We start from the raw sequence: 14,145 nt of genomic DNA, 5'->3' as shown, positions 1-14,145 counted from the left end.
CGGCCCGCGGGGGCGCTGCCTTCAGCGCGGGGCGCCCCAGCACTAGCCCGGGGGCGCCGGCAGGTGAAGCGGGGGCGCCGTCGCTAGTCCTGGGCCCTCCGACAGTGCCAGTGCGGGTCCGGGCAGGCGTGAAGCACCGCCACCGGGCGGGGTGTGCGCGGCGAGATTGCTAGTATTTAATATGAACGCTACGTCTAAAGTTCCTTCTCCAACTCCACGGCGTCAAGYGGTCTTAAAAGCCGATAACTACTGAACTCTTCTCCTGTAAATTCGCCATCAGCTTCGCGCCGTCATGCTGCCCCCGTGGGCGGGCGGCACTTCACCGCGGTGGGGAGGCTCCCGGGCGGCAGCGGTGCGCGCTTCGCCCCGGCCCCTGCTTTGGGGCGCGAGCGGAGGAAGGGCAGGGAGCTCCCGCGTGAATTGTRTATGCCCTCCCCGCACTTCTCCCCCTGCCATCTGAACACAGCTGTCGCCTTTTCCTTGCACTACTTGCCAGTGCCTATCCTTTTTTACATCAGCTTATTTGCAAACTTCCTTTCATATTTATTTAAAATGAAAATTGATGCAGCCATTAGCAAGACCCAAATGTGTGCAATATGGGGGGCCAGTATTGCACAAGTGACCTTTCTATGTTTTAGCTTTGGACTTTCCCTAATCAGATCATTTATGAAATAAGTCAGCTTACTGCACAGCTGGGATCTACCTGCAGCATTTCAGTATGTGTCTTTTCATAGGCTATTAGTATTTTCTCATGGTAAAGACATTATAATTGAATCTTTACACTGATTTGTTAAAAGTAGGTCATTCAGTAAGACTTTGTGTATGCAAATTTCTTCTAGCTTTTGAAATTATAATACTTGATGATGCTCTTTTATTGTATAACACTACAGCACATTTACAGCTAAAGTAAAATTAGACCTAAAAGCAGTTTAACACAATTCCTTCTGCCATTCTACTGAATATTCTCTTCCCAAGTAACCAGTTATTCTACCAGAAGACAAATGCTACGGACTCTAAAACCAGAGTAGGCTTCTAGACAGAAGTAGTATCTTTTATTAGAAAGAAGCAGGTACACCTGAGTAAAGTCTTTTAGACTGGAAAACTTGTTTATTTTTTTCAGTTAAATTTGATAAGCTAATAAAAATATTACCTATTATTGTCTATTTTCATAGACCACAATGGCTATAACAAAACCACCACTACAGACTCTAAAGACCTTCAAACCTTTCAATATGCATAACATGCTTTAAAGACACTGACAACTTGACAAAGTAATTCTGAACTGATATCATTATTGTGTGTGAATTCACACATTCCCCTTCCTTCCAAACCTGAGACACATACGCATTTTATATTTAGTATCAGAGAAGCACAGAATCAGAAGGAACCCCTTACCCTTCACTTAGGATTAATCATCAGTTCTTTATTGTAAATAGCCATTACATATACACCCTTTCATAGGATGATTAAAATTAGTAAAACAATGGTGTTCCACACTCAATGCATGTAATAATAGTAGCAAAATATTGATATGAAAGCCAACTATTTTAAAATGAAAAGGACATAAGCGTTGCCTAAGACTTACACAATACACCATTTCTCACGTACCTTTGGATTAGTCAGAAATGGTTAATGTGTCTAGCTGAATGGCAGATATATGCCCGCACATAAATCATACAGATAAACTGATAACTTCTCTGTTGTGTTCCATGTTCTTCTCTGTTCTATGTTCAAAGTTCACAACTTCTCTTAGGAAAAAAAAAAAAAGTCATCAACAGGTACATGTTAAACCGAGCATTTTATTTAACGATTGCTGTTAATGGCAAACATACTAGCATCTTGTCTCTGCTTTTACCTTTTAAAGTGTGAAGAGATTTTTCAATAGAATAGGATGTTGCAATTTTGATCATGAAAAAATATATTTTTTTAGGATAATTTCAGTTTGGTTACTTTGAATAAGGGTCATTCTAGTTACGTCTGCAAATTTTACTTCAGACAGCAGTCTCAAGTTTTTACAGCAAGCAAAAGTCTGAAATATTTTGTACCTGTATTTTCCTGTAAATTGTATACATATTAAAAGTTCTGCAAAAAATACTACATGTGTACCAAGAAGTATGCATGTATGCCTTCTAGTAACAAATTGAGTTTAATTTTTACTTAAAAGCTCATCTACAGGGGTGAAAAGTGGTCAGAACTCCTAAGCAATATCAAATGCACTTGACATTTTTATGGCCCCCCATTTTTCCAACCAAAAGTATCATAAAAAAAAAGTTATATTTATTTCAAGTATCATACAAATGGAAACTTTAAATAAGTTTAAGCACAAAACTTTAATTCTTTGCATTGATAAAAACAGTTCTTGACAATCAAAAGTATAGTTTAATACAACTGAATTTGGCACAGCAAACATGTAATTGACAAGCATATACTTTTAACTCAAAATCTCAATAAAAGCACAGTAAGTTATTTCCCAAAAGTAAAATGTAATGTTATCAGTGTAAAAAATAAAACAAAAACATAAGTTGTTTGTAAATTGAAAGAAGAAACTACTATGATCTCTGACTATAACAACATTTTGCTGTGAGATACCACATACATTTTTGGAACTGCATTCCCTAATGAATGTAGCCACGGGGGGGGGAAAAAAACCACTAAATTATTAGAATAAACTTCCCCTATTTGGTTTGTAATAATCTCTTTGAGGAATAAAATCAAATTATTTTCCTATAGTTTTATTTACAAATATTATTTATATTTTTCAGTTTCTTGTGATACTGTTGTGAAATCCCCATTTACTTCTGAGAGTAACGTGAAGATCTATAGTAATGATTGCTTATTAAAACCAGTAGAGGGAGCTCAAATTAATGTTTTTATTTATTACATTAAAGCACTATGTAGTAGGGTAGATTTTGATGGTAAAGGTACATTTTAAACATTCAGTAGACATTTTGGCATTTAATTTAAGGTAACAGGTTAACCTCTCTGATTGACATTGCTAATAACAGTATAGCTAAGAATAAGTGGAGGTAAATAACCTTTATTCCCATTTTAATTTGGGCAGACTAGCCTGTATTCCCTTCTCTCTCAGATTCCAGCCACCTCCATCAGTCACTGTGTGAGTCTCACACTCCCAAGAACCTTCCTTCCCAATTCATTCAACCTTGCGTTATTTCTATCAGGCACATGCAGCTATCCCAGTGGCATCAGTGTCTAAGATGGGAAGCAAAGCTTTACAAGCTTCTCCCAACTCTTGCTATAAAGGTGAAGTACACACATAATACCTGGAAAGTCTTGAATCCATGAGACATCTTCAAGTACTTTTAAGGGCAAATTGGCTTATACGTCTCTGTCCATTTTCAAGGGAGCCTAGCAAAGTTAACTCAGGGTCTGCTTTTTCCCCCTACTTCCACCCACACTGTAGCCTCAGCCACATATTCTGCGCTAAATTCTTTTCATGCTGCTTCCCAGATATAAAACACCACGTAAATTTACCAAAGTTTACGTTTTTCTCTCCACTACCTTTCTTTTGTATCATGTCCAATCCAACACAAACTCTGAGTCCCTCAAAATGGGAGGTGCTTTTATTTTCTTTGTGCATGATACAAAAGAATCCATTAGGTAAAGAAGGTTATATCAAACAGGATATATGATTGTTTCTTTATATGCAATAAGTAGTGTATTAATTTCTACCTAATGTGCTCAAAAGTTTAGTGTAATAGAACTAGGAAATCACTGCTATGGACAGTGCCAAACAGAATCTAGAGGACAGTACTGTTAGAGAGGTCTGGGATAAAGCATACAGTAGGATTCCTCCAACTAGGTAGTAAGTATGTGTGGAAATGGGGTTACCAGCGTACAGAATGTCAAATGTAAAATAAGTTATATGTTGGCAAAAACAGAGCTTACAGAAGAGAGACAGAAGGAAGGTGTGTTTGAATTTTATGCAAAGGAGATGAAGCCAACAGAAAAAAAAAAAAGATTTAAAGAAAAGTTTGAAATGTCAGTGTTAATAAACATAACAAACCCCACCAAATAAAAACCCATGAACAAGATGAGTAAGGACTCTACAAAAAAAGAAAGTGTGTCATAAAAGTCTAATAGGGTTTACAATATTTACTTGCCCTATTAAATTGTAACACTTAAATGTATGCTTACACTCTCAGAGCATAAATAATAGTTCTGTAGAATACAGAATTTATTGAGCAGAATAAAGAAATGAAGAAATAAAAGTATGCAAACAAGCACAGTGAGAAATACACTTCAATATAATGATAAATAGTACTGTGCTATATAATAACCTTTTCATTAATCTCATGGCTTCTTTGACTGCACTGGACTTTTCTCTTTCTGTTTAGCAGCCTTCTCTTTTTTCAGCTGTAACAAACAAACCAACAAAAAAAAAGATATATCAATGGTTCAAGCATTAATTTGTAAGTAGACTAATATTACAATATTGGCCACCTGTAACCAGTCACAAATTTACCAGAGTGATTTATGGGATAGAGCGCGATACAGATCCTTCTTAACCCAGTCCAGCAGTGCTTACTTGTGTATCATGTGACAAAGGAGCACCTGCATAGCTCTGCAGCTCCTCCCTTATTCAAACCAGGACTGCCTTTATCTCTGATACTGGCAATTTAGCAATGTATGTAGCCCTCAAGGCCAAAGTGCCTCACAAATGTTCATGATTTTATCTTTATGTCAATGAAAGTTAAAGAAGTTTTATTACAGATGTGTAACAGATACTGTTAGACTAACTAGTATACACAGATTCACAACAGAAGTTTGTTGCTGAGGTAGATGCTAAACCTGTTTCTCAGTGCTCCTTGCTGACCCACAAAGTCATCCCTTCCTTTTAAAAGGTTTTTTTATACAAAAAGTTCTTACAGCAAAGTATGATTTGCCAACACACATACATTTAACTCTGCCATCTTGTAGTGAGACTAATTAATTAATTCAAACAAGAATAATATAACTGTTACTTTAGAAGCAACAGTTGTTCTCAAGTATTGTTATGTAAGCCAACGAAATACTATTCACAGCAACTATATAAAAAGGATGCATATCATAAGGTACCTTGTACCTATCAAATATGCAATAAAAAAAATCAGTGTTTTAAAATGTTTTTTTTTTTTTTGTTATAAAACAGTGTCAGAAGGAAGTAAGGCTCCCATTCTGATTTGGACACCTACAGGTGAACACACTGCTCAGCGATCCTGTTGTTGATCTACACAGCAATTATTTTAAAGTTTTTCCGTATTTGGAGGCTTGATGTCAGTATCTGAAATTCCCACCTTTTGCAAAGAAAATAAAATCTTCAAGGAAAAAAGAAAAGCAATTTGGATTTAATAGTAATGCTTTTTTTCCCCCACTATAAACTGATGCTGTATTTGCAACCTATTGTCACTTTAAGCTTTTATAACCCAGGTAGTTGTGCAACATTGCCTTGCAGTTCATCAACAGTGAAGACATACTTCCAGCTGAGATGGAGCTAAGCACAGTGTGGGGAAAGAAGAGGTATTTCAGCATCTAAATAATGTATATTGTAGGGCATTTAATCAGTACAATCAGTGGAGTGAAGGAGGCACTTTGAGATGGTGATCCTGATCATCTAAGAAATATGCACCAAATTTAGCCCAACTCCATAGAACTTCCTAAGCAAAAGAGTATGATGAAGTTTTGTGTATGAGGGCAGCAAACATACATGTTAAAGGGGATTTTTTGTGAGTCTATTTTGTTTGGGTTTTTTGTCACATAATAAAATATTTTGTTTTTCTGTAATGGAAATTTAACTCAATAAAAATCTGCCCAGATAAGGCAAATACCATCCCAGACATGACTGGCCTCTAAAATCCTACAATACCATGTAATTGTATTGCAAACCTCATTTTAAGAAGCTAGTGTTTTCTCAGAAAGAGAATAAATAATACAATGCATTTATGGGCCACTTCAATCATATGTTTGTCTTTCTTAGCCACGCAATAAATCATTGAGCAATAAATGCAATGACTTGCCCTTTCCTGATGATGTTTTTCAAAATAAGCCATATCATCATCTTCTGAACGCCTTTCATAAGAAACTTGCACTGTAGCATTAGAACCACCTGAAGGAAAAGAACAGTTAGATGAATGATACTTGCTATTCCATTTGTTATGTTTTAGATTTGGAAAAACACATTCAAAAATGACAACTCACACCAGATGTAGTAAAAAACATTATAGGTAAGTAATAAACCCTAATAATTAGGACTAAAGAGTATGGGCTCGTAGTTAATATAAATAGCCTTGGAGGAGCTCATCAGTAATGTTAATTGCTAAATACTTATACTAAATGAGGGATATAAAATGAAACAAGTATAACCGACCCCCTAATTCCATGCTGAAAAGACTTTCTGGCAGAAGGCAGTTTCACAGGATTGTAATGAGCGTGCGTGCATGTGCATACGTATGTGTGTGTGCATACGTATGTGCGTGTGTGTGTATAGATATATATATGTACTATGCATTTAGATATGTTGAGCTTTTAGTAGGAATCGAAAATTTAAAAAACTGATCCAATGAATAAGTGTTACTACTGATGAGGACAATATCAAATGCAAGGAAAAAAATCACCTAAGTTAAAAAGCATACCATTACCAAAATAATAAGCAATAATAATACAGTTATTTTAAGCACTTGAAGTGCAGGAATGTTGTACTAACTTTTTAGATAATTAGGCTTCAATATTCATTTTAATTTTCAACTTGATTTTACCCTTAAACATCCTTCAATTCATAAATGAAAATAATTAATATTATATGATACATTTATCATAATAAAACAATATTAATACACCACCCGTTATCAGTGAGCCGGTTTGAGCAGAAGTAGAAGGTCCTTGAAATGCTTTTAGAAATGGATGATCCATATTGGTAAGAGGAGATTCTAAGAATTCAGTGGAAGGAGCCCCTGTTAGAAAAATAAGTTGACTGAAAACAATAATTAGCTTCACAAGATGTATTAAAAACATACATGATGGGGTCAAAACAAGGCTACAGATTCAAATCGACAACACTGAGTGCAGACCAAATAAACATGAATTAAGAAAAACATTTCAGAGGATGGCTTCAAAAGAAATGAAAAAAATCTGGTTCTTTAGTTACAACTGCTATGCTATGGTTTCTGAACTACAGACAGATCAAGGAAACCAGATTATAATTTTAAAAAGAAATAATAAAATGAGTACATGGCAATAACAAATAAAACAGCATTTCAGGATAAAATCAGTCCATTACTACATGACACAGAACCACAGGGTAGCAGAGGTATCAAGGCCTGCTAATGCAGATGTCAAAGTTCTACAAATGACCGCTTTTTAAATGCTTAACAGTTATTAATTGAGGGTTTATTTAAGAAATCATTTTCAAATTCCAGTTGAAATGTGCCTTACACTGAAAAAAGAATCATGTATCTAAGCTTTCTAGGTGGCAAACTTGAAATGAATAACAAAGAAAATGGGACAATACAACAAAATTTAATTTCTATGGGGAGCAATTATCAAATGTGATTATTCCCAGCAAGTTTCTGCAGGGAACCAGTTTTTGGCCCAGTGTTGTGACCTATAAAAAATACTGCCAGTAAAGTTTGCAGATGGCATACAAAATGGCTGAATGGTAAACAAAAAGGGTAAATCAGTTATATAGAGCAATCTGGATTATTTGGTAGATAGGCACTTCTGGACAGCATGCATTTTAGTATACCCTATTGCAGAGTTCAGCATCTAAGAATAAACTATGTGAATTGTACTTACAACAGAAGGAAGAAAATTTGAATCCTAGAATGTATGAATTCTGAAAAAAATGTGGGAACTGTATAATCAAGGAAATTCTCAGGGCAGTATTAGGGTAGAAGGATTAACATAAGTATAAAATGGATGTATTAAGAAAAAAACAGAAATTATAGAGTTCTTTCTACAAGATATGCTGCAATTTAACCAGAAGCTACTAAGCTTAACACCAGAATTATCAATAAAACAGTTTTTCCAAGAATTTGCTCCAGGAAGTTGGACAAGACAGTCACAGTGGTCTCTTCAGACCTTAGAATCTCAGAAAATAAAAAAAAAAGTCTGTGTTTAAGTCCTACTCCTATTGATCCAGTTTGCCTCCCAACTTTTAAAGTCTATGTTGGATTATTACTTTTCAAAAATACCTAGTCTGAAAATTGAAATTTCATCTCAGGTCAACTGCACTTACCTATTCCACTGTCATCCAGTCTCATGTAGCCTTCTGCTAGTGAACTAAAACCAGTCAATCCTCCCATAGCAGCATAAGGAACATCCTGCCCCACAGGCCTTCCTTGGGCTAACCATTCTTCTTTAGTTTCCACTACTGTTTCATGAGCATATGTTGGCTGACCACATCCACAGGTAAAGCAGCTATGAAATCCCAAGCACTTGGAACCTAATTAAAACATAAATAAGTATTATGAATGAGATGATAATGGAATATATACTTCACAACTGACAAAGTTGTTTCCCTAAATTGATCATGTCAAGAACTACAGAGTTCCTTCACTACAAAAGCATCTAGTCAGACCTCCTATTTGGAAACTCATATGTGACTCTGGCAAAACAATCAGCTGTTGTTGATGGAGCCTTTTATAGTCTTTTTCTTCGTGATATGAAAATGCTTTATAAGACAGGAGAAAGGATGAATGTGGGGATTTGATCATGGGAACCACAAATCTGAATTCTACTCTTGGAGTCAATCCTAGGGTGGGGCCAGCTACTGTACTGATCATATATTTTGTTCTCGCATTTGATCAAAGGAAATCAACAAGGTAGAGGCCATTTAGCTAACAACTTGTGAGTAAAATCCACTGCTTTAGGGACTGACAACAATAGTTATCACTCACCTTCCATGCCAAATTACTCCAGTTATTTCACAAAACAGGCAGAGAATCAGATGAGACATAGCAGCACACAGTACCTGGACAGTAACCGTCAGGAGGACTGGTGTATCTAGGATGCTGAATGGTTTTGTTGATCGGTCACAGGGTCTGACCCTTCAAAATTGCAATTCATTTTGCAAATTTGACGTGGGGATTCAACATCTAACTCAAAAAAAGTTACCTTCCTTCAAGTTCCTGCTATTTGTGCCTTCTCTTTAAAGCAAGAATACTAACTGATCTTGAAATACAATGAGGAGGAGGATACAAAAACCAAAGTATTTGTATGAACACTTGAACCTGGAAACACTGTAACATTCAAAACTTTCTCATTTTATTATTCAGTGATAAAACCTCCTTTTAACTTTTGCTAATTTTCACCTTTGGTTCATATAGAAATCCCTAAACAGGAATTCTAGAATTATTATATGTGGCTCTCACAGTGATGCTGGCATTATGGGAAAAACAGAATCACAAAATAATCAAAAGTTAGAACGGACCTCTGGAGGTCATCCGGTCCAACTCCCTGCTAGAAGTAGAGCAAAATTAGAGTGGGATGCTAAGGGTCTCATCCAGTCAAGTTCAGAATATCTCCAAGGATGGAGATTCCACAGCCTCTCTGAACAGCCTGTTCCAACATCTGACTTGCCTCAGGGTAAGCACTTCTTTCCCAGTTTGGAATCAAGATTTCCTGTGTTAAAACTTGTATCCGTTGCCATTAATAACACCCTTCTCTTTCCCTCCCCTCACCCCAAAATCCAAAAAAAAATCTGTCACTGGGTAGAGAAGACAAGCTACCAGAATTCTGTCAGTATTATCTCCAAATCTCTACAGCAGGTGTTAATGCTGTATACCCAGAATGCTTCTAATCCCACTTATAAACAAATCACATAATTTAGATGCCTTAAAAATAAGCAGAATGATCCTGGTAATAAACAGTGACTGTGGCAACAGCAAAATAGGTTTGACATAGCAGTACCATTAGACTGGCTTTCAGGGTTTTTTAAGCATATATTGCCACTGGATATAATTGATACTGTTATAAAAATGAGATATTCAGAAACAGAGTGAAGTGATACATCTGGCCCAGCTACAGGTAAGACTAAACATCATCAAAGCCCTACTGGAGCAATCATGTGAACAAGAAATTGAGGAATTGGTTTTGCAAGTTTCATTATTCAAATTACTTTATATTACAAATCTATTTATGACCTGCCTCCAGCTCCTAGTTACAGTTCATTTTGCAGAGCAACACAGATGATTTTTTTGGGGGGTACTCCTCAGCAACATAACCCTCCCTTTCTATTCAGATACAGAATACCATACATACAATATATACAGTGAAATTGCAATATTGCATCGATTATAGGAAGATTACATCTCTAATTTACTCATTACATTAGACTTACACAACACTGAGTTAGACTAATACCAGTAGATTAAAATGATACAATTCCAGAAGTGAAGTAAGTCTCGGCACTCCTCTATATAATCTTTGCAGTCCTCAAAAGTGTCAGGTATTTTGTGAAACACTAGAAAAATTGCTGTGCATAATGTAAACAATTATTAAAAACAGTGTTCTAAGGGTTCAGTTTGAATCATCCAATTACACATTTAAGACTCTCTCACACATTACTTAGAGCAAATTCTTGAAAGGCTGTCATATTTTATGTATTATTCTGTTGGATATTATTCTCTTTTCATCCAGCAAAATTTGTTTATTATTTTTCTGTACAGATCAGACAGACTTCATGAAAGAAATTTACTAACAGTCCAGAACTCTAACAAAAAAAATCTTCAGCTTATGTAATTCGAGGTTTCAAAGAAAAACAATTTTATGTATTTTTTAATTTCTATGGTTAATAATTATTGCTGTTTCAATACAATAACCTTGACCAACTGAAGCAAAAAGCTGCTTCTTAATTCAAAGAATGATTTTTCCCTCACAAACTTTTTGCTTGAAAATCCTTTGCCCTTTGCATTTCTGGACACAAAACCTGTAGGTTTGGGATCTGCTTTTTTTAGAGTGTTAACAATTGCACTATTTGGGAACAGAGTGCTGCTTCCTATTGAGTTGAGAAAAGATATAAAAATATGTTAACATTATATTCAACCAGGCAATTGAGGAATGGAGATTAAAAACTTCTCTCTCGCAAACTACCAAATTCAAGTAGAAAAGTCATGTGCATGCACCAACGGAAGTGACAAACTGCAAACAGGGTGTTTTCATGCTGCCTAACTTCAGGTGGCTGGTCTCCATATGTTCCTAACCTAATCAATCAGGAAACTTATGCTCCTTTGAAGGATTTGGGGAAACTAAGGATGCTCTTCTAAACCTTTCAAAGCAAAAGGCCATGTCTTCCTTCCCATTTCTCATCCTTCCGCAAATGGCCAAAATATACATCAATGACAAGTGCAGCACATACCTAATACCCTGGGCAGAATACAGATCCTTAAATGCAGACCCTAAAATGTTATTCCTGTTAAGTTTACTGTAAGGAATGCTGCAACCATATAAGCAACTTACAAGAGTTACATGAAAATCCAGGCGCTGCACTGTGCTGATCAGCAAAATATTTGCATCTACAACGAATGGGCTGTGTGCCATTTAGAGGAACACAGTGATAGGACTGGCACTGACAACGGCTTACTCTACAAGGCACACAAATAGGACGATCTTTTGGAATCACTTCATAGTCCATTTTGTGTTGTTTATATCTAAAACAGACAAAAATAATGACTTTTACAACTTTGTTAGTATTTATCACAAGACTAACTGAAAGGCTTGTAATTTAGCTTACAAGTTCTGTGTTGAAGTACCTTTAATTATCTTAAGAATTAATTGTTAATTTTCAATTAGATACACAGTATCATCAGGTGCTTTTACATTCATACATTATATGAACACCACAGATGTTGTATTTGGACAGCACTATCAGTTTCTTTCTGTGTACAATAGCTCAGACCTTAAAGTTTAAGCTGAATTTACTGAAGACTACAAAATTTTACTCATCTCAAAAAATTTCAGATTTGTATTTAAGAACTTTTCTTATAATTTAAAGCCTAATTTTTTTAATTCTTTGACCTTACATTAACTTCCTTATACTGTACTGTAACGTATCTGGAAATATTTTACATTTCTCTAATTAAAAAAAAATACACCCATGGGGAAAAAAAGAAAAGAATCCTACCGATGAGTACAAAAGCACAGTGTCTCTTGCCCCACAAGTTTACAATCCATGCCAGTTGGTGATCTCCAGCTCACATACAACCTGTTCTTTAACCGAATTGGTAATACTTTTCTTTTGTATTCTTCATTTTCCTCAGGAGTAAAGAGCTTTCCTCCATCATCATCACCTACAATTCTGTAAGCATGTCAGAAAAAGAATAAGGAAAATTAAGAACATGAAAGTTGGCTTCTCAAACTATTTTTACAAACAATACATAACAGTAAATGAGTAAACTATGCTGAAAATTGGAGACACATATTTAGGGGAACCATAACTGATTTTTAGGCAAATCATTTGAATAATGCTCTTTTAATAAATTTGCTCTGATGTCTGAAAACTGTCTCAACAGGGGTTGTAAAAGACAAAGGAAAAAATTAATACAGCCAACTATCAAGCTTCTTTTTATACTGCAGAAAAAGGACTTGCCATCAAAAGTTGTACCTGACAGCCTGATCTCTGACAAGTCACTTCACCCATCTACATGTCTGTACTGCAGACTTCTATCAAATTGTCTGAGTCTAGTTTGAGCAAGAATATTCACCCCGAGTAGGAAACAAACTGCTGTCAAAGAAACAAACAATACTTCCAAGTTATCTTCTAGCTTGCAAGAAGGTTCTGTTAGTTTCCTGTAAATTATGTTAATTGCAGCTGTATCCCACACCTCCAACAGGCCCATTTGTTTTAAGTATCACCACATTCAAATTAAAAGTTACTGGACAGCTGGGACTCAGTTGGAGCAACATTCAAACTCTACATTTACATAGACAATTGAAGACAGTAAGTGAAAATCTGTAAAATATGATTTATACTTAACTGCAGCACATAATGATGCTGAAGGTTAGTTTAGTGATGCCTGTAAATACTTCAGTTACTATTTGTTGGGTGTATGAAAATATATCTAACATGAGTGATTCTCATCTATTCTGTGCATTTGTACATTATCAGTACTGTACAATACCAGAATAACATTTGAATATATTATCATTTGCATGCACCAGTGAAGTTGATACTTATCCATCTTCACTGTTTGGAATCAATGCATAAATACTTATATAAGAAGTATGAGCATGTGTATCTGATGCTTTAATGAGGCTTTTTTAAGCTAAATTTCTTAATCTAAATTAACACCACGTTTCAGTGTAACAACTGAGTCCATGTTTTTTTTTGCTTCCGGTAAACTCTTCAACAGGAGAGATGACTAGATTAGCAAAAATACTTCAGGGTATAAGGGGCATGTATTTATACACAATAAAATACACACAAAAGCCTGTATTTCTTGAAAAGTAATACAGTTGGCAGATTATCATCTTACACTATTTCACAAAAACGTACATTCACACGTGCAGGCAGGCATACAAACAGGCCTGAACATGGGAAACAGATGCGTTGTTTCACTCTCAAGTTTCACTTGATAGTCAACGCTTAGAAAATGAGTTTTCACAGGCTAGGTATAAAGGATGTGTGCACCAAAAGTTTGCCTCTGTTTCCTCGCTAAGGCCAATAATAATAATTTTAAAAAATCTTCTTTCCTTGAAAAAAAGCCGTCTCAGGCGTGAACATCTCCACGAGCTTCATAAAGGTCCTGGCCGTTTCACAAGCAAGTCTGGGAAGGGGGAGAGGAAACAGACCAGCGCGGACCCGGCAGGCAGAGCTTCGGCCCGCCCTGCAAGCAGCGGCGGTGCCCCGGTACTCGGACGACCTCCCGGGAAAGCCGGTGGCTGCGCAGGGAGCAGGGCGGCGGGAACGCCCGGCACCGGGCCGGGAGCCGGGGCCGGGACCTGCCGCCCCTCTCCGCCCGGGGGGCCTAGCGCCGGGCTTCGCTTGGCAGAGGCCGCCCCCCGCACGGGTTTCCTTCCACCCGCTCGTTAAAAGCGGAGCCTTCCTTCTCCCGCCACAAGCCGCGCCGCCCGCCCCACAGCGGCCCAGCCAGCCTGCAGCGCCGGCGCGGCGCTCACCTCCGCTACTCCGCGTACTCCTCCGCGGCCGCCCCG

The 14,145-nt window shown here is 36.9% G+C and overlaps 1 protein-coding gene across 2 annotated transcripts in view; it reads right to left on the bottom strand.

Moving 5' to 3' along the window:
• The window catches only part of FAM221A (family with sequence similarity 221 member A), a 15,376-nt gene extending 1,239 nt beyond the window's left edge, over positions 1-14,137 (bottom strand). The window contains exons 1-7 of one of the 2 annotated variants that reach the window (XR_003256173.1): positions 14,110-14,137; positions 12,116-12,289; positions 11,452-11,642; positions 8,231-8,437; positions 6,837-6,947; positions 6,015-6,103; positions 4,299-4,374 (exon numbers count right to left, since the gene is read on the bottom strand). Coding sequence is in view for 1 of the 2 variants with exons in the window: in XM_026082837.1 (XP_025938622.1) it covers positions 4,312-4,374; positions 6,015-6,103; positions 6,837-6,947; positions 8,231-8,437; positions 11,452-11,642; positions 12,116-12,165 (711 nt within the window). In the remaining variant the exon portion in view is untranslated. Of the gene's footprint in view, positions 1-4,035; positions 4,375-6,014; positions 6,104-6,836; positions 6,948-8,230; positions 8,438-11,451; positions 11,643-12,115; positions 12,290-14,109 lie in introns of those variants that run through there. The other variant, XM_026082837.1, reaches the window with a different exon arrangement.
• Positions 14,138-14,145: the final 8 nt, after the last annotated feature.

Source organism: Apteryx rowi, unplaced genomic scaffold (genome assembly GCF_003343035.1).
Source record: "Apteryx rowi isolate R43461 unplaced genomic scaffold, aptRow1 scaffold_595, whole genome shotgun sequence".
NCBI lineage: Eukaryota > Metazoa > Chordata > Aves > Apterygiformes > Apterygidae > Apteryx > Apteryx rowi.
This window is presented reverse-complemented; position numbering and strand designations above follow the sequence as displayed.